General features: G+C 37.5%; 1 protein-coding gene across 2 annotated transcripts in view; it reads right to left on the bottom strand.

Moving 5' to 3' along the window:
- PPM1D (protein phosphatase, Mg2+/Mn2+ dependent 1D) overlaps window positions 1–22,181 on the bottom strand; it is a 48,581-nt gene that overhangs the window by 22,332 nt on the left and 4,068 nt on the right. Inside the window, exon 2 of one of the 2 annotated variants that reach the window (XM_049860794.1) lies at window positions 6,319–6,547. In XM_049860794.1, the coding sequence (XP_049716751.1) occupies window positions 6,319–6,547 (229 nt within the window). The remainder of the gene's footprint in view (window positions 1–6,318; window positions 6,548–22,181) is intronic. The other variant, XM_049860793.1, reaches the window with a different exon arrangement.

Here is a 22,181-nt window from a genome sequence, read left to right as displayed (position 1 = left end):
AAATACTCGAAATGACTGAAAATAACAACTAAGCTATATGTGTTAAATAACTAATAACATATTACAAGATAATGACTTATCTGCTTCAGATACAAAGATGTACAATGCAAAATTCCTCTTGAGAGAGGAAAGACAAAACAGAGTTCATTAGAAGGGGAGAATCTGAAGATTACTGTAGGCGGCCAGAGACAACAGGATGGAAATAACGAGGGGGAGAAAAGAGTAGATACCATGTCAAAGGACAAAGTACATGGACTTAAGTAAAATATAAAACAAAATTGGGGGGGGTACGGTGGGGAGGAAGAACAGCTTATATGGAAACAGATTAAATAATGATCAAGAAAATCTATGTAGTTTTGAGGGGTTTCATCCGGGGTGCACACAGTTGCACTTAAGTTTTAATATTTTTGATTTGAAGAATTGATAGGAAATACCACAACAGAAACATATATGTATTTTGAAGCTTCTGTAATTAATAGTTTGAAATTAAACTTTTGGGAAACAGATCAGCTATAAAGCTGTAGACTGGGGAGTTAAAGAGTAAGAAAACAGTTAAAGCCAAAAAAAGTATGATATTTTTTGCCACATATCTGGATTAAGAAGGTCTGAACATGGCAGAATTTAACACGTAAGGTTTTGAAAGGAACAGAATCAAAAAAGAGGAAGAATAGCTGGTAAAAAGAATAGATGGAAGTGTCAAGCGGAAGCCAAGGAAGGATCACTTAAAAAAAAATCAGTGTCAGAGAATGAAACCAAGGAAAAGCCCACCGGATATGATAATCAGATTATTACTGATTACCTTCAAGACTAGTTCTAGCAGAGGAAATACTAAAGCAAATAACCTCGGGTTACAGAACAACATCTGGTGAAGAAAAAAAAATAGTAAATACAGAAGTAACCTAAAAATTTGGGAGAAGGGCAAGGGGCAACAGAAAAGAAATAATTAATTAAGTATATAGAAGAGTTAGTTCACTTGGAAATATGGTTAAATCTCAGGGCAAAAGAAGTAAAAACACAAAATATAGATGATCTCTCAACCTATACCTGTTGTTGTTGTTAGCTGATTTGAACTCATGGTGACCCCATGTGTGTCAGAGTAGAACTGTGCTTTACAGAGTTTTCAAGGCTGCGACCTTTTAGAAACAGATTGCCAGGCCTGTCTTCCAAGGTGCACCTGAGTGGGTTCAAACCTCCAACCTTTCACTTAGTACTCAAGAGCATAACTGTTTGTGCCACCTAGGGACTCCGAAACTATGTCTGGCAGGACTGAAATGGGGTTAATGAAAAATAAAATGGACTTTTAAATCAATATAATCATAATCTCACTAAAATCAAAAAGAAAAAAAGCCAACAGGAGAAGAGTGTTCCTCTGGAAGACTAGAAAAGCTGGAAGAGAGTAGCAAACAGCATTTCCAAGAAACAGTATTACCCTTTCTGATATTAGGTTCACCTAACAAATATATACATATGCAGAAGTTGATTCCAGAGTCTCTCACAGATAGATGACATTAACCATCTAATTCCTTAACTTAGGTTCCATGTGCACCCAGAAACCCTTTGATTATAATCTGAATTCTCATTTATAGGATGAACATAATGCAGACTAGCTGACAGTAATAAGTCACTTCTTGTCACCTATTTTTCTCATTATTAATGAGTAATATGACTTCCTGATCTATACATAAGTCTCTTGATAGTTTACTGTGTTGAGTTTGAGTGTCATGGCTCTATCCTTTTAAACCCGATGGACTGAATGTATCTACACTGAAACTAAACTGACTTCAACATACGGAAAGCTTAAGACAGGATAGACAGTGGTGACCACCTCCAAAGGACTGTCATCATGAAATGACACCTACACAACAGACAGCCAGTTAACCTCTATCTCATCTATGGCTTCTCTCTATTCTAAATTCAAATGAATGAAGATGCTAAAGAAAGAAGAGATAATGAGTGAAAGTCCAAATAGACACAAAATAAAGGCATGAACCTTACAAATAAGAAAAGATCAATCTTCCTCTGAGCCAAGAAAAAGATGAATATACAGCAGAAGAGGAACAGCCTCAATTCTCTTTCTAAAGTAGGAGACAAGTTTATGTGACTAGTGCAGTCAAGGAGATTTGCCAAATAAAACTTTCTGCAATGACAGAAATGTACATTCTGTGTAATCCAACATGGTAGCCACTAGTCACATGGGGCCATTTAGAACCACAAATGTGGCTACAGAGAAATTGAATTTTTAAGTTTATTTCATTTTAATTAATTTACATTTAAATTTAAACACTCATAAATGGCTGATGGCTATGGTAGCACAGGGGAGGATTAAGTACGGAATGATCAGAAAACACTGATGTTGACGTAGGACAGAAATTCAAGAAGAGTCACTTATTTTACCATCCCTTTTAAAAACTAGCTTAATTCTCAATTCTGAAAGCAACATTGTTCTAGGTCATAATAAGAGTTAAAATCTCAAAGGCAGTCATTTTGTTATATGATGTCTTCTTTAATGCTGATCCTCAAAAGCAAACAGCAAAGTGAAGACAGGCTGCCACTCACAAGAATCTATGACACACAAGAGCTGCAATTCTCACTGCAGGATGCCAACAACATTCTGCCTTTATACCACCTTGAGCCCTATTCTTTCCTAAACCTTCTCACCAACAAAGTAAGACTTAAAACTTGAGCAGTTACAATAAGTACCCAAACTGCTTTTAATATAAAACCAAACAAAACCTACTGCCATAGAGTAGATTCCAACTCATAGTGACCCTATAGGACAGAGTAGCGCTGCCCCATAGGTTTTCCAAGGCTGTAAACCTTTATAGAAGCAGACTGCCACATCTTTCTCTTGAGGAGTGGCTGGTGGGTTCAAACCACCAACCTATCGATTAGCAGCCAAGTGCTTTAACCATTGTGTCACCAGGGCTCCCTGCTTCCAATATAACTATACTGAAATTCCCTTGAAAATATCTAAGAATATTATGGTCTCTCTGTCTCTGAAGAACAAAAGACGAAATAATGGTACTAGTTAAGATATAAAGCTTTAAATCCAGAATTAAAAACCCAAGGCAATCTTATAAGAGATGCTGTTTTCATTGCACTCCCTGCTACCGTCCCGTATAATTAAAAGGTATGCAAAAAGGAATAATCTGATATGCAGAGAGCTGACTGAGCAGCAACAGAAGGCTGGAAAAACAGAACTCTGGCCAGTTGCCGAGGGTGGGATGGAGGAAAAGGAGGAAATAACTTATAATAAAACAGCTCAATTTGTGCCAAAGACACCTGCTCTCAAATGGCATACAGCACTTGCCCAAATGTCCAGATGGTATTTTAAGTAATAAGGCAAAAAACCTAAACTCTTTTTTTAAAAAAAAGGGGAGGGGGTTAAAATTTAATATATTTTCACCAAAGAAAACAATTCTAAATTACAAGTAGAAAAATAAGAACAGCCAAGAAAAAAAAAATACATATGCTAAAAGAAAATTAATGAGAATGGCTCAGACCTGCCAATAGTAAAACATATAATAAAGCCTCAGTAGCAAGTATATATACAGTACTTAGCACATAGACAGGGGAAAAAAATTTCTGAAAGCCCAGAAAAAAGATTCTAATATCACTGTGAGTGTGAAGACTGACCTTCACACTCAAAGGATCATATAGACCGTAGCCTGAAACCAGGTTCAATTAGCTTTGCAGATGGATATAGGACAGGAAACACAGCATGGCAGCTTCAGGCATGTTGTCTTCAGCAGGGATCCTTATAGAAATCCAGGAGTCATTTTCTAGCCCCCCAAGTGACAGCTCAGTTGTAAGTAAACAAGACCACATGGTTAGATACAGAACAACCTAGCTTAGGCAAGCTTCATGTGCCACAGGCATCAGTATCTTGTAGTAGCCCATGACTGTAGCTTCCTGATACCTGCACCAGTCAAACTCTATGAACATAGGAAGCTGAGGCCTGTGCTTCCCAAAATAAAGTTATAGTTCATTCAAAGTCCCCCCTACCAGAGGCAGTTCAATTCAATGGTCATTCTTACATTAAGAAACATTGCCTCATTAAAGACTTGACATTTCATATGTATCTTAACCACAGAAACCGTGATAGGAGAGGGAAAATTCAAAGTCATCTTCCAACGAGAAAGGTGTTTAAACCTAGTATTAACCCTTCTAATCAGGAAGAAAAAGATGTATAATTGTTCACATGGCCATCTAGAAAGAAACATTAAGTTGTATCCTCATTATACATCTCGGATTTTAAAATTTCCACTGCTGGTAGAGGTGTTAATTGGCACAACCTCTATGAAGACAAATAGTTCTCAATATTCCAAACACACTCCTCTTTGATTCAGCAATCGCTCCTCAAAATATACTTACATATGGGCAAAAGATCCATAAGCAGGGTTTCCCATTTTACAGCACTGCTTGTAGTAACAAAAAATTAGAAATAAAAATATTTTGATAGGACACTAGTTAAATAAACGATGGTATATCTACATATTTGATTGTATATGAGTATCTCCCTACCAAAGGATATATAGTAACATTGGTTGCCTCTGTGTGGAGGGAAACTAGGTGGCCTGTGGAACAGTGGTGATTGGGAGATACGTAGATCAAAATTCCATCACCCAGAATATTGTTAACATTTGGTCCATTGCTATCCTACTTTATTTCTCTGCATCGTAAGATACCAAAACCCATGGCTGTCAAGTTGATTCCAACTCACAGCGACTCTGTAGGAGAGGAGAACTCCCCACAGGGTTTCCAAGGCTGTAATCTTTACGAAAGCAGACTAACACATCTTTCTCCCACAAAGTGGCTAGTGGATTCAAACCACCGACCTATTGGTTAGCAGTGGAGCGCTTAACTAATGCACCACCAGAGCTCCCTGCATGAGATAGCACTACAAGTATAATTTTATATCCTGCTTTTCTGTCATCAGTATTTTTTCTATATCATTAAAAATTCCCCAAAGTACGTGGCAGTTTAGTATACTCCTCTAACATTTGAAATTGTTCAATCACCATTTTTTTTTAAATCCATAATCATAATTTTATATATAATGTCTACATCATATTCAGTGTTAAGTATACATACTATAAAATACTTAACCATTCTCCAGCTGCTGGGCCTTCAAGTTATTTCCAGTCTTTAACAGTCATTAAACAATACCACAATCACATGTTTTTGTCTACACGTCATACTTCTAGATTCCTGAAATTACTGAGTCAATAAATATTTAAGGCTATTGGTATGTATTATATTCTACATAGGTCTTACCAATTTATAATTACCAACAGCACATGAAGGTACCCATTTGAGAAAATACTGAGGAGTATCTCTTTGGTCTTTTAATCTCTGCTAATCCAATAGCAGGAAATAGCATTCACCTCAATAATGGTAAACATTCTTTCAAATGTTCACTATTTTTTGGTTTTTTTGTACAAACTCCCTCCTTTATCCTATCTGGGGGCAGCGGTGTCTTAGTGTTTTTCTTCTTGATTTGTTGCACTCCTTATAGTTTCAGGAAAAAAATTATTCTTCTCCAGTTTATAATTTCTTGCTTTCATTAAATATTTATTTAATATTTATTTAATGAAAGCAAGAAAGAAGATGTAAGTAATAATATCATGGTAAGGTTTTAGTTAAAACAAATATTCAGAGAACACTGGACTCTATTTAACTTGCCTCACACCCTCAATTTTAAAAAGTCAGCACTGTGTTAGTTTTTAAATTTTCTCATGTTATTCATTCCCTTGACTTTTAGTATAATCTTAAGTTTTAATGCAGATGATAAAAATATTACGGTGAAATCAATTTTAGCTTCTAGTTTGCAAACCACCTACATTGAGATATTAAGTTGAAATAAAGAAAAGGAAATAATAAGAAAGCTTTTCAGGAAATCTGATTTAGAAATCAAAGAAAAAAAATTAAGGTTAATTCTAATTTAACTCTTTTCCCAAAGCCAGATTCAAACTGTTCTATTCTGGAACTACAGGGGCTGTTCAGCCCAGATTTTAAAGACGGTCATGCTAATCGGTATTTATACGAAGGTTTTCAATAAGACCTTGTATGAACTGTTACTTGAGACCCACTAAAATGTTACTTCCCTTTGGAGCCATTATCAGAAGTATAACAGTCAATTCAAAATAATGAGATAAATATGAATGCACATGGTATGGTATCAGGCTAACTAAAAACTCATAATACTGAGAAAGAAAATAACTTTATTGAAAGGAAGAAGTAGGTCTTTCTGGTTAGAAAAGCAGAAAAGGACTACATAGAACCAATACAGGAAAGACAAAACAGCACAGTGATTACCTCCCACCAAGTCCTTCGATTCGCTCTCTTTCCTTGGGAAGTTCTGGCTTATGGTCCTGTGTCACCTCCACAGCTCTGATAAAATCATCCTTTGGGTCATCCTGAACTCCAAAAACCACCCCTGAGTCTCCCACATGAGCTACATACATCTTCATGCCCCGTATGATGACCACGCTGGCGGTTGTCCCTGACGTGCTGGGAAGACCTGTCATAGTCTTGGGCCATTCTGCTGTAATAAGAAATAAAATAAAAAACATGAATGCTGTGTCAGAAAACAAATAGTAACATCTATTGAACTAGTATGTCAAAATTTAAATTACCATATGAAAAAACTTAAGAAAATATTTTGAAAGCTATTCACTAAGGGTTTGTGTTAACCCATTAATCAACATATTAATAATTAAATTTCATAATTAATTATAATCACAACTATCCAACCAATCCTAAAATGATACTATTTCAAGAAAGATTTACATACGATTTTTAGTCCTACATTTAGAGGAAAGGACCTGTTGACAGCTTTGATACCACATAGCCAGTAGCTTTAACATCCGTTTCTTAATCTCTCTTCAAGAAGATTTTTAGAAAAAGCTACTTCATTTGCTTCTGAAATAACTATTCTTAATATTCATAACCTAACAAAGACTATTCATTGGGCAGTTACTGTGTGCCAACCTCTGTGCTAAGTTTTTTACATCCATTATCTTAAATAATACTGTAACAAATGTATGAGATACTTATGATTGTTCCTATTATTTTCATTTTACAGATAAGGAAATCAATATTCTGAATGGTTAAGAACCTTGCTCGATAGTAGTAAGTGGCAGAGCCCCCATATATTTAACTCCAAAACCTTTACCATCTGAAAACCCTGGTGGCGTAGCGGTTAAGCACTACGGCTGCTAACCAAAAGGTCGGCAGTTCGATTCCACCAGGTGCTCCTTGCAAACTGTATGGGGCAGTTCTATTCTGTCCTGTAGGGTCGCTATGAGTCAGTAATCGACTCAACAGCAATGGGTTTGGGCTTTTTGGTTTTTACTGTCTAATTAAATTCACTGTCATTCAACAAATCTGAAATATTCTGTAATACTTAACAAGCTACAACTTATAGTTCAAGATTACAGACTGAGTCCAAGCACTGACATATTTATTATCCCCATGAAAGTCTCACTGAAAAAACAGAATATAAATATTAGAAAAAGTTCGCAACAGTCAAGAAACACCAGAAAATTCTTGGAAGTTTAAACAAATGGTATTATGTTGAAGGAAAAAGAATTTGAAACATGTAATTCAATATAAGTAAAAGCAGCAGCCAGTAAAGAAAGCAGTAGGTTAGTTTCCCTGTTAAGAATCCCAGAAAAGCCTAAGCTCAGAGGCAATGGCAAAAGCTGAGGGCAGAAACAGATGGTAGGAAGTCGCAAGATTAATTTAAAAACTTCAGGAACTAGGTCAGTGCCTAAGCTCTCTACACATTAAGGTGAGACATTTTAGTCTCTAAATTGCAACTAACTATAATACCTCTCTTTTAAGGGAAGTGGTGGATCTACTGACAGGGACAGCAGGGTCTCAACAGGGGATGGTGGGAGGACCAGAACTAAAAATACTGGGCAGAGTGCTGGGCAACTTTCATGTCCATAAGGAATGATAAACTGTGAAGAGTTCTCTAATATACTCAGGCTAAATGGTTCTTACCTTTTTGTCAATGTCATATACTTTGAAAAGACATTCCCTGAAGCCTAAAGTACATCTCTCTGTCTTGTCTCATAAATGGAACCCACCTACACAGTGCCCTGTCACTCGCAGCAGAGGCCTGCATGGGGTATATGAAATAACAACCTTCACAACTGCTTAGGGAAATCAGAACAGCCACCAAAACTGATCAAGCTAGAAATTCATTAAAACAAAAAACCCTGTTGCCTTCAACTCAATTCCGACTCATAGCAACCCGACATGACAGAGTACAGCCTGCCATAGGGTTTCTAAGGAGTGGCTGGTGGATTCCAACTGCCGGCCTTTTGGTTAGCAGCCACAGCTCTTAACCATTGTGCCACCAGAAATTCATATGTATAACATATATTTATGTAATATATAAAACCAAGAATCATCATTTAATATAGGGGTAAATGTAAAGGCACTGCAACAGAATCTGACACATACTAAGGGCTCAATGTTAACTAATTTCTGCTGCTGTTATGCCCCTTATTTAATAAAAACAAACAGCCTGAGTAGCAACAAAAGTCACATGCAAAGGGAAAACGGCCCCCAAAAAAACACCTGGGTAAAAATCAAAAGAATCCACAAATAAATTATTGGCACTGATAACAAAGTGCAGCAAGGTTGCTAGATACAAACACTGTTACATTAAAAAAAAAAAAAAATCAGGAGGCAGGGCAAAGATGACGGAGTAGTCAGATGCTTCCAGTGATCCCTCTTACAACAAAGACCCAAAAAAAACAAGTGAAACGATTATATTTATGACAAACTAGGAGCCTGGAACATCAAAGGCAAAGTTAAAAAACAGGCTGAGCGACAGTGGGAGGGAGAGATGGTTCAGAGGAAGAGAGGAGTTGCTGGACCTGAATCACCGGGAACCCTCAGGTGCCATTACCTGGAGCAACCACAGCAGGGCTGGCGGTAGCATTTCAGATGTGGTTTCCTTAGGGAGAGACAGCAAGCCGCACAGCCTACTCACACCCCCGGAACCAGGAAAGAACAGTGCTCTAGGCAAAAGCTAAGTACTTGCATTTATTTTACTGTACCTCCAGCCCCCAAGCCAGCTTCAGTGGCTGTCAATTTCCCTAGGACTGAGATAGGCCCAGCTGAGTGCCCTCCTTGGAGAAGGAATAAAGTCACAATTGGGGGAAAAGATAATCTGCCAGCTCCACCAACCTGGGGCGCTAAGGATAGAAGCAGCTCCTGTCCAGGCATAAATGGTCCGTGGACTTAGAATACCTTTCCCCCCTGCATGGACCTGTGTGGGCCTATTTCAGGAGAATAGGCCCTTGCTGGCAGACGGCAACTGTTTCAGCTGTGCGGTGCAAAAGTGAGTGTTTGATGTTTGACACCACTATGCCTGTTAAACAGGGTCCTCACCTATCCACATCAGGGGCCTAAGGACTGGTGGCTCCATCCACATCACCTAGCCACCCATGACAGAGGTCCAAGGATAACTGTTATCTCCCAGTCCTTACAACCAAATGCACTGGGTGCCCATGGTCCATCTGCACAACCCACCCACCTGTGCACTCTAGGGAACAGGGATGCGCTTTCCTAACAGACACTTGGGACGGTTGTCAGCCCCCTGCCTTGTTCAGAGCATGACTCCCTGCTGCAACTGGATACCTGTACCTACACCAATCACCCCTGCCCCTCTAAGACTTTAGGACACAGCCTGTACCACACACTGATGACCAACTACCTGGAAACCTGAGCTGAATCCATACAAGAAAAGTGAACGGACTCTTAGGCTTATATACCTGATAACAGCTCTAGCCATCTGGTGACAGAACGTTAGTGCTTTGAAGGCAAAAATAATCAAGATAGCTCAATCAAGGAGCCTATCTGGCCGTATCAAAACAAAACAAAGCAAGAAGCTAGGATACAGTGGGCAAACAAAATAAACTAATATAATAACTTATAGATGGCTTATAGACAACAGTCAATATCAAATCAAATAAAGAAGGAGACCATGATTGCGTCAACAAGCTCTCAAACCAAAGAATCAAAGGATCTTCTGGATGAGGTGCATTCCTGGAATTACCAGATGCAGAATACAAAAGATTAATATACAGAACTCTTCAAGACATCAGGAACGAGATGAGGAAGGAGATCAGGCAAAACGCAGAACAAGCCAAGGAACATACAGATAAAGCAGTTCAAGAAATCAAAAAAGGTTATTCAAGAACATAATGAAAGATTTACTAAGCTGCAAGAATCCATAGAGAGACAGCAATCAGAAATTCAGAAGATTAACAATAAAATTACAGAATTAGACAACCCAATAAAAAGTCAGAGGAGCAGAATTGAGGAAGTGGAAGGTAGAATTAGTGAGACTGAAGATAAAACACTTGGCACCAATGTATTTGAAGAAAAATCAGATAAAAGAATTTAAAAAAATGAAAAAAACCTAAGAATCATGTGGGACTCTATCAAGAGAAATAACCTACGAGTGATTGGAGTACCAGAACAGGGAGGGATAACAGAAAGCAGAGAGAGAACTGTTGAAGATTTGTTGGTAGAAAACTTCCCTGATATCATGAAAGATGAGGAGATATCTATCCAAGATGCTCATCGAACTCCACATAAGGTAGATCCCAAAAGAAAGTCACCAAGACATATGATAATCAAACTTTTGCCAAAACCAAAGATAAAGAATTTTAAAAGCAGCTAGGGATAAACAAAAAGTCACCTACAAAGGAGTCAATAATAACAACCTTGGACTACTCAAAAGAAACCATGCAGGCAAGAAGGCAATGGGATGACTTACATAAAGCACTGAAGGAAAAAATTGCCAGCCAAGAATCATGTATCCAGCAAAACTGTCTCTCAAATATGAAGGTAAAATAGGACATTTCCGGATAAAGAGAAGTTTAGGGAATTAGTAAAAACCAAATCAAAACTACATGAAATACTAAAGGGAGTTCTCTGGTTAGAAAATCAATACTATCAGATATCAACCCAAGATTAGAACACAGGACAGAACAGCCAGATGCCAACCCAGATAGGAAAATCACAAAAATAAAAACAAGACAAAAAAAACAGTCAAAACAGGGAAACAGCAATGTCATTATGTAAAAGAAGACAACATTAAAACAATAAATAGGGACTAAGAAATGCAGTCGTACATCTTTCATATGGAGAGGAAATCAAGGCGATATAAAGAAATAAAAGTTAGGTTTAAACATAGAAAAATAGGTGTAAGTATTAAGGTAACCACAAAGGAGACTAACAATCCTACTCATCAAAATAAAATACAAGAAAAAAGTACTCAGTAGAAACAAAATCAACAACAACGAATAAGAGGAAAAGGCAATTTATAAAGATAAGCTACTCAGCATAAAAAATTAAGTGCGAAAAAGAAACTGTCAACAACATACAAAAAAAGACATCAAAATGACAGCACTAAACTCATACCTATCCATAATTACACTTAATGTAAACAGACTAAATGCACCAATAAAAATAGAATGGCAGAGTAGATAAAAAAAAAAAAAAAAATGACCCGTCAATATGCTGCCTATAAAAGATATACACCTTAGACTTAAGAGACACAAATTAAAACTCAAAGGATGGAAAAAAAATATATATCAAGGAAACAAAAATCAAAAAACAGCAGGAGTGGCAATATTAATTTCTGACAAAATAGAAATACAGTTGATTTTTTAAAAAATTTTTATTGTGCTTTAAGTGAAAGTTTACAAATCAAGTCAGTCTCTCACACAAAAACTTACATACACCTTGCTATATACTCCTAGTTGCTCTCCTCCTAATGAGACAGCACGCTCCTTCTCTCCACCCTCTGTTTTTGTGTCCATTCAGCCAGCTTCTGACCCTCCTTGCCTTATCATCTCCCTTCTAGACAGGAGCTACCGACATAGAGTCTTGTGTCTACTTGATCCAAGAAGCTCACTCCTCATTTTCTATCCTATAGTCCAGTTCAATCCTTGTCTGAAGAGTTGGCTTTGGGAATGGTTGCTGTCTTGGGCTAACAGAATGTCTGGGGACCATGACCTCTGGGGTCTTTCTAGCCTCAATCAGACCATTAAGTCTGATCTTTTTACTAGAATTTGGAGTGAGCTTCTTGGAGTACCTTTATGGAAAAATTACAAAACTTTATTCAGGCATTAAGGGCAACCAGTAGACCTATAGAATAGTGTGCACAGAAACAGACTCATGCATACTTAGGCATTTGCTATACGAACAGTGGAGAAAGAACAAAGTTTCAATAAATGTCACTGGAATAAAATAGGGGGAAAAAAAAACTCTGGGTACCCAATAACAAACACAAAAATCAAATTAAAAACCGAATGTGAAAAGCAAGGCTAAACCATTTAAAAAATAATATAGTAAGGTTCTTTCATGACTTCAAGGTAGGAAATGATTTCATAAAGACACAAAATGGACTAGCCATGTGAAGGAAATGATAGCTAAGTTGAGCTACCGTTAAAAATTTTAAGAATTTCTGTTCATCAAAAGATACCATTTACCAGAGTGAAAAGACAACTCACAGAATGGAAGAGGATATATTTGTAATATTACAATATACACACACGCCAAAGGACTGGTATTTAGAATATACAAAATATCCCTACAAATCAAATTAGGACAGAAAAATGTCAGGTAGAAAAATGGACAAAAGACTTGAGCAGGCCTTTCACAAAAGTGGAAATCCGAAATTTGTTTGGGTTCTTTAATCCTCAGTGAAACAAAATTAAAAACCACAATGAGATACCACTACATAATTACCAGATTTCATAAATTAAAGCCTAACAATAACAAGTTTAGATAAGAATAAACTACTGGTGGGAGTGTAAATTGGTTCAACCACTTCAGAAAACTTTTGGCATTACCTTTTAAAAGTGAAGATATGTATATCCTACAATTACTCACTACCCATAGTGATGTATATAACATGCCACACACAGAATGCATATGAATAGTCACAGCAGCACTATTCATGACAGCTAAAAAACTGGCAACAGCCCAAACACCCCTCAACAGGAGAATGGATATACTACACGTAATACATAAGAATCTCACAAGTATGAGCCAAAAGAATATATATGGTGTGTTTCTTAAAAACGAAAAAAAAAAATGAAAAACTATCATGTTTACAAATAAGTAAGGATCCCTGGTGGCACAGTGGTTAAGCGCTTGCCTGCTAACAACCAAGTCCGTGGTTCAAACCCACCAGCTCTTCCATGGGAGAAAGATGTGGCAATCTGCTTCCCTCAAGATTTACAGCCTTGGAAATCCTACGGGGCAGTTCTACTCTGTCCTACAGGGTCACTGTAAGTCAGAATCAACTTGACAGCAATGGGTTTTTTACAGGTAAGTGGTAAAACTATAAAGAAAAATAACGGAAATCATTTCAGAACTATCATTACAAAAGTCAGGATGGTGATTACCTCTTGGGGCAGTAGAAATACACCAGAAGGGACATACAGGGGCTTCTGGGGTGTAAGCCATGCTCTTTTTCTTAACCTGGATGGTATTCGACGGTGTTCACTTTACAATTATTCATGAAGTGTATACTTATGTTTAATGACCTTTACCATATGTATACTATATTGTATTTCACACATTTTTAAAGTTTTAAAAAAAGAGGACAACAAGTTTGCTACACTTTGATTATGCACAAACACAGTTCCCTAGGCCATCCAGTTCTGCAGCATGGTTACAGAGGTCATTCCCAGAAGCTCAGCCTAGAGTATGTTTTATGTTTCTTCAGTTCTTTCAATTATTTTTGGGTTAACCATAGCTCTTGATAAAACTCTATTTAAGCAAACTAGATTGTTTTCTATGGCTAAGAAATTTATTATCTATTATCACAATAAATGTGAATGAGGTGAACTCCCAGAAAGAAGAGCTCTGATTCAGAAAACAAAATTTACCTACATTGTTATAGATTGAATTGTGTTCCCCCAAAAAATGTGCGTCAGCTTGGCTAGGCCATGATTCCTGGTATTATGTGACTGTCCACCATTTTGTCATCTGATGTGATTTTCCTATGTGTTGTAAATCCTACCTCTGTGATGTTAATGAGGAGCCCTGGTGGCATAGTGGTTAAGTATTTGCTGCTAACCAAAAGGTTGGCAGTTCAGATCAATCAACTGTTCCTCAGTTCTACTCTGTCCTATAGGGTCAGACTATGAGTCTGAACGGACTTGATGGCAATGGGTTTGATTTTAGTTTGTGATGTTAATAAGGCTGGATTAGAGGCAGTTATGTTGAGGCAGGATTCAGTCTACAACATAAGGTTTTGTCTTAAATCAATCTCTTTTGAGATATAAACTAGAGAAGCAGCACAGACAGTGGGACCTCATACCACCAAGAAAGCGGCACCAGGAGAAGAGCACATCCCTTGGACCCCACATTCCTGTGATGAGAAGCTCCTAGACCAGAGGAAGGTTGATGACAAGGACCTCCCCCCAGAACTGATGGAGAGAGGTCTTCACCTAGAGCTGGCACCCTGAATTTAGACTTCTAGCCTCCTAAACTGTGAGAGAATAAATTTCTCTGTTAAAGCCTGCCACTTATGGTATTTCCGGTATAGCAGCACTAGACAGCTAAGACATACAGTATACAAGTAATTCAACTATTTACAAAAGGCACCTCAAACAAAATGGAAAAAAAAAAGCCTTAAAAGTATATTCAAAGACACATTATCAATATCATTTAAATTCAAGGTTTGATCAAAAGTATTAAAATGTACAAAGAGATATTCTGCAATGATATAAAAATACCAAGTCAATGCTTTCCCTATTCACCTGAAAAGTCACCTTTATCATATGCTACATTTTGCCTCAGATCTATTTCTGGACTCATCTTACTAATCGATTTATAGTGCTTTTTAATAATTAGAAATTTAAATATTCCTTAATTATTATTCTTTTTGCAAAATTCTCTTAAGTATTTCTGCACACTTATTTTTCCAGAGGAACTTTAGAAGCAACTAGCAAAATTAAAAAACAAACCCTGTTCAGATTCTAATTGAAAGTGCCCTAATTTTATAAAGAATCAACATCTTTAAACATTAAATGTTTTTCTTAATTAAACCAAAACCAAACTAAACCCATTGCTGTGGAGTCGATTGAGACTCATCATGACCCTACAAGAGGAGAACTGCCCCACAGGGTTTCTAAAGAGCAGCTGGTGGATTTGAACTGCTGATGTTTTGGTTAGCAGCCAAGCTCTTAACCACTGCACCACCAGAGCTCCTCTAACTTTAAAAACCAAAAAAAAAAAAAAACCCAAATCCACTGCCATTGAGTTGAATGACTCATAATGACACCAAAGGGTTTCCAAGGCTCTACATCTTACAGAAGCAGACTGCCATGTGTTTCTCCCCAGGAGCCACGGTGGTTTCAAACCACTGACCTTTTGGTTAGCAGTCAAATGCTTTAACCACTGTGCCACCAGGGCTCCTTCCTCTCACTTTAGTCCATATTTAATAGTATTAATTATACTGTATACCTGTCCAGCACTCATTCCCCCCTTCTGTTAGCATTCCAAGTTTGTTCTGGGGAACGGAACAGTCTCCACTGCATGCAGTGCATCTTAGATAGAATGACCTAAAGACAGAAAACTGGTGGAGTTGATTCACCCCAGGGACAAAACATTTCAGTGAGGGTCCACTAGTTCCTGTCATCTGGGTACCAAAGGTACCCTGGTTCCTGTCAGTTTTGAGACCTGATTTTTAAGTTTTTAATTATTTGAGCTACCCGATATTGTTCCAATAAAGATTTTCCCCCCTTAATGTACACTTAAATCAGCTTACTTTTTTTTTTTTTTAATGTGCTTGGACAAAATCAAGTTTTCTTTTTTTTATTGTCTTTAAGTTTACAGAACAAGCTAGCTTCTCATTAAACTGTCAGTACACATATTGTTTTATGACATTGGTTTACAACCCCAGGACATGTCAACACTCTTCCTTCTCTACCTTGAGTTCCCTATTATGAGCTTTCCTGTCCTCTCCTGGGCTGGTGCGCCCCACGCCCCTTTAGTCTTTTCTTTTATGGGCCTGTCTAATCCTTGGATGAAGGGTGAACTTCAGGAATGACTTCATTACTGAGCTAAAAGGGCGTCTGAGGACCATAATCTTGGGGATTCTGCAATCTGTCAGGCCAGTAAATCTGGTCTTTTTTTGTGAGTTAGAATTTTGTTCTACATTTCTCTCCAGCTCTGTCTGGGACCCTGTACTGTGTCCCTGTCAGAGCAGTCAGCGGTGGTAGCCAGACATCACCCAGTTGTGCCGGACTTAGTCTGGTGGAGGTCACGGTAGTCGTGGTCCATTAGTCCTTTGGACTAATCTTTCCCTTGTGTCTTTAGTTTTCTTCATTCTCCCTTGCTCCTGAAGTGGTGAGACCAGTGGAGTATCTTAGATGGCCGCAGTCTGTTACTTTTAAAGAACTATAATACAAAACTAGTACCACAAAGTAGGTTGCAGGCAACAGACCCTTAGAAAAACAACCATTAGTTATAGAGTCAATATGGAGTTGAAGCCACCAGGATTCTCGTTCATATTCCATGTGTCTCGTTAAAAGTGACGTTACCTTTGACCCCTTGATTAAAGTGCTATCTGCAGTCTTCTCCAACATAAAGTTAACCTTTCTCTTTTTCTAATTAATAAGTATTTTGTGAAGAGCCCTAGTGGTGCAGTGGTTGAGCGCTCACCTGCTAACCTAAATGTCAGCAGTTTGAACCTACCAGGCAGTCCACGGGAAAAAGATGTGGTAGTCTCCTTCCATAAAGACTTACAGCCTTGGAAACCCTATGGGGCAGTTCTACTCTGTCCTATAGGGGTCAATATGAGTGGGAATCAACTTGACAATTCCGACTTCATGGCAACAGGTCTTTCTAAGCATTTTGTAGGAGGCAATTTGAGACTATAAAAAAAATAAATATCCTATTCCGTTTTACTCACTAGCTTTAGCATTCATGCATGTCTCTTGGCTGAATTAATTACTATTACCATGATTGTCAAATGTGATTTTCTAATTTCATCATTCCTTCCACATTTATTAATAGGCAGGCCATTGTAAAGCTTTCTCTTCTCATTTATTCATCAGCATTAATTCATGATTTCTATTTTAGTCAATGACTGTAATCCATTGTATTGTTGTTATTAGGTACAGTTAATTACAACTAATAGCAAGTCCATGTGACACAGCAGAACTGCCACATACAGTTTTCTCAACTGTAATCGTTACAGGAGCAGATCACCAGGACTTTTCTCTCACAGAGCCTCTGGGTGGGTTCGAACTGCTAGCCCAACAGGGCCCCTTATAACTCATTACTATCATTATTTGGAGCCCTAGTGGCACAGTGGTTAAGACATTGGCTGCTAACCAAAAGGTTGGCAGTTTGAATCCACCACCACACCTTGGAAACCCTACAGGGCAATTCTACTTTGTCGTTTGGGGTCCCTATGAGTCAGAATTGACTCAACCGCAATGGGTTTATCATTACTTATTTTGATTCTGAAATTATTCTACATTTGACTGATGGCAGCCCCTTCAAAATGGCTTCTGGGTTCTTCTGATGTGCTCTCATCATTCTTTGAGCACTTCTTTGCTTTCTGGCTCTTCTTATAGTTCCTTGTCCCAGTCTTATACTGGGGTGCTGCTGTTCCCTGGCCTTCTCAGTAGACAAAGCTTAGGAATACATATGTACGTGTACACACACACATCTATATTTCCATATCTACCTATCTATAAAAAACCACAAGTTCACATCAATACCTACACAGATACTTCCAATTCTAATTTACACCACACGCTTCATTGTGGTTTTCCCTTTTGTGGTATAACACTTAAAATTATGGCCCAATATTATGTGCTGTCTTGATATCTGAAACTAGGAGGGAAAGAATGCCCTAACCACTCTGCTCCCACCAAACCACCTCCTTACTGAGAGGACCAGGCACAGTTCCTGCTTATCCCTGAGTAGGGACATATAATGTGTATGTATATCACATACTCATGTACAATAAATAACAATTCTAAAGTTGTTCGTACCTCAAAAAAAAAGATGGAAAAATGAACAAAATCACTTTTATAATGAGACTAACACCTTTTTCCTAGTATAATAAAGCAGGTAACGAGTACATAGACAAAATTTTTGGAGAATACCATTAGAGAGTTTTATCTAATGGACATACAAAGAAAAAAGAGCCTAACAATAAACTTTCTCAAGTACATATAAAACTGCTACAGAATTTTATCACATACTATGTCCAAGCAAGGATAAATATACAAGAATCAAGAAACATGCTCTGGCCACAGTACAGTTCAGTGAAAAATCAAAAAAGAAAAAATAATTTTAGTCTATGTGTTTGGAAATTTTGAAAACATCTTCAAATAATTCATAGGTCAAAGAATAAATCATAATGAAAATTTTAAAATATTTGGAAGTGACTGATAATGAAAATAAAACATACTGAAATTTGTGGAAGGCAGTGCTGTGCTTAGAGGGAAACTTATAGTCTGAAAAGCATAAATCAGTTGTCGTTGAGTCAATTCCAACTCTTGGCAACCCCATGTGCGTGAGAGTAGATCTGTGCTCCACAGGGTTTGCAATGGCTGGTTTCAGAAGTAGTTTGCCAGGTCTTTCTTCCAAAGCACCTCTGGGTACTCAAACCGCCAACCTTTCGTTAGCAGCCAAGCACATTAATCATTTGCACCACAAAAGGCTTAAAATTAGAATAAAAGTTCAGGAAAGTGTCATGGATTGAATTGTGTCCCCAAAAAATACGTGTCAACTTGGTTAGGCCATGATTCCCAGTATTTCGTGGTTGTCCTCCATTTTGTGATTGATACTAATTCTCCTATTTGTTGTAAATCCTAATCTTTGCCTGTGGTTAATGAGGCAATATTGGATTATGTTGAAGAGGATTAGTGTGGGATGTAACACCCTTGCTCAGGTCGCATCCCTGATCCAATATAAAGGGAGCTTCCCTGGAGTGTGGCCTGTACCACCTTTTACTTTACAAGAGATGAAAGGAAAGGGAAGCAAGCAGAAAGCTGGGGGACCTCATATTATTAAGAAAGCAGTGCCAGGAGCAAAGCACATCCTTTGGACCTGGGGTCCCTGCACTGAAAAGCTCCTTGACCAGGGGAAGACCAGGAAGCAGAAGCTGAAGAGACAAGGAACACAGAAAGCTGAGCTACCTCAGTCTCAAAAGTATGGCCACGACCTCTGGGGTTTTAAACAGTGAAGCCATGGCTTCTGATGTTTCTAAGGGTGGAGTCGTCACTCAGATGGACTAGGAGAATGGCACGCTTAAAGCTGAGGGAGTAGGGTTGCTACTCCAGTGGACCTGGAAGGCGGAGCTTAAGCCCAAGGCCAAGGGACCTCCACTCAGAATCCGGAGAGTATGGTCAATACCTACAGTGTGGAGGGCAGGGCCATTGTGTAAATTGTCTCAAAGAATAGAGGTGGTATATTTATACTATCCATAAATGAAAATGAACAAACTAGAGGTACAAGTAACAATGTGAAGGAATCACAAATACTGAACCAAAACAGCAAGGCCCAAAAGCACATATACTTAGATGTCAGTTATGTTATTAAAAAAATAATGTTCTACATATTGTTTAGAAATATCCTCACATAATAAAATTATTAAACAAAATGTTTTAATAATAAACACGAAATTCAGGATTTAGGATAGCAGTTGTCCCTTGTGGGAAGGAAAAAAGATTTGATAAGTACAGTCAGAGAGGGGGGCTTCAATTACATCGGCAATTGTTAATTTTTTTAAGCTTCGTTATGTGTAAGTGTTCATTATATCATCCTTTATATCTTATTTCTGAAATACTCCACGATATAAAGATGCAAAGAAATACAATTTTACCTGTTTAAGGTAGAAGCTAATTAAAATTTAAGCTTCTTCCATTTTCACTTAAATTACATCAATTCTGTGGCTGCAGAGATTAACAATGATCAAAAATAATGACTAACAAAAGTGGAAAAAATAGTACTTGATAAATAGTATTATGGCAAACAACTCTTTCAGAACATGTGATATGTAAGAGGCTAAAGATCTTGGTAGTAAAACAAATCATCAAACTAAAGTTAGAGATTTAAAATTCTATGATTCTAAGAGAAGTCTTCTTCAAATCTGCCTCCTCCCCCCAATCTAATTTTAAATATGAGTTAACGAAAACTATTTGCTAAACCTAGAGCCAATTTAGGTTATATGTTGGCTTTTTCTTAATTCTTTTCACCATACTCACTGAAGTAAATGCTCTGATTTTTAGCCAAATTAACAAATAAAAATTCTATTTTACATCTCTCTTTACAAATACTGTGGCAAATTCCCAGTAATCACATCAAAGATCACATTTTACTTATTTCAACAGTATCTTTCCATTGGCTCTCTTGATAACAGAGTTCAATGGACTCTGACACACAGTTAATAAAAGTTACACTTTGCTCACTATCTTCATGGAGCTATCAAAAGAAGGGATAATAATATTATTTCGAATAATTGAATCCAAAAAATCCCACGTAAATATTAAAGCATTACAGTAAGTCCAGAAGTTACAAACGTCAGACTTATGGACAACTCATACTTGCCTTTTAATGTTATATAAACTTGCCCTTACTTTGAAACGACTGAACCAACCCCTACTCACAACAAATTCTTCATCACAATCACCTTCACTTTGCTGCACATGCAGCTTTTAAATCATTCAAAAGGCTTAGAGCCTTTTGTTGCACTAACCCAAACCAAACCAAACCCACTGTCAATTCTAACTCATAGAGAACCTATAGAACAGGGCAGAACTGCCCCATTGGGTTTCCAAGGCTGTAAATCTTAATGGAAGCAGACTGCCATATCTTTCTTCCGTGAAGCAGCTACTGGGTTAGAACCAATGACCTTTCAAGGTTAGCAGCTTAGTGCTTTAATCACTGCACCACCAGGGCTCCTTTCCTGCACTAAAGTAAGGCTAAATAAGAACTATATGTACCTGTTCCGACTTACCTACAAATTCAACTTAGAGACACATTTAAGAACAAATCATATATTGTCATTTTATGCCGTATTTATCAAATCCCCATCACATGTCAAAAATAAGTCTTTTTTAAAATTTTAGATAAATTAATTTTTCCTTTTTAAATTGGGGAGGGGTACACAAGCGCTCGAAAGACCCTAGAAGGCAAGCTTAACGTTAATTGAATAAATCAAGCAGCATTTAGGAGGGCAGAGAAAGAGTTTTTCAAAAATCAAAGTCTATTTGATCTCTACACTCACAGAAATTCAACTAAACACAACTAGTTCTTGAGTAGCTACTCTGGCTAGGCACTGTGTGTGGTCAGCCCTAACAGGGTTGATTTTAAGTAAGGCAGTATCTTTGCCCCCCAAGGACCTCAAGATTTAGCTGAGAGGCAGATACTATTACACAGTGGTTTTCTCACAGTGGCTCGTGAGATCTTTACAGGAATTCCACAAGGCCAAAACTATTTTCATAATAATTCTAAGACTTTATTTGCCCTTCTCACTGTGATGACATTTGCATTGATCGTACAGAGCAATGTTGAGTATAACTGCTAGTACCTTAGCAGGAGTCAAAGGAGTGTCACCAAACCGAACTAGTTAGTAGTCATTGTATTCTTCATAGTTCTTACAGTTTTAAAACAAGACAAATGCAAGCCAATTTCACTTGACAATGTCCTCGATGATGCAATAAAAATTTGATTAAATCTCAACCCACAAATACACATATTTTTAATATTCTATATGGCAAAAAGGGGAGTACGAACTGCAGGCTTCTGCTGCATAGTATGGCTGCGCAGACGAAAAACACTGTGACTGTCTGAATTATGAACTGAACTAGCCACATTTTTCATGAACCACCATCTTTATTTGAAAGACTGACACTGTTCATTAGATTTGGGTATCTGGCATACATATTCTTGAAAATGAACAAAGTGAACTTTTCACTTCAAGAAAACCAACTGACAGTATTTGTTGCCAATGGTAAAATTCTAATTTATTGCTTAACAATTCACATTTTGGAAAACTTTTATCTACTAGAGTGAACTTAATAGTTTACCAATACTTAAAGACTTTTTTGATGAGATCAGTGATAATGACAAATGTGATTTTTGATAGTGTATAATGAAATGTGTCACTA

This window comes from Elephas maximus, chromosome 19 (genome assembly GCF_024166365.1).
Source record: "Elephas maximus indicus isolate mEleMax1 chromosome 19, mEleMax1 primary haplotype, whole genome shotgun sequence".
NCBI lineage: Eukaryota > Metazoa > Chordata > Mammalia > Proboscidea > Elephantidae > Elephas > Elephas maximus.
This window is presented reverse-complemented; position numbering and strand designations above follow the sequence as displayed.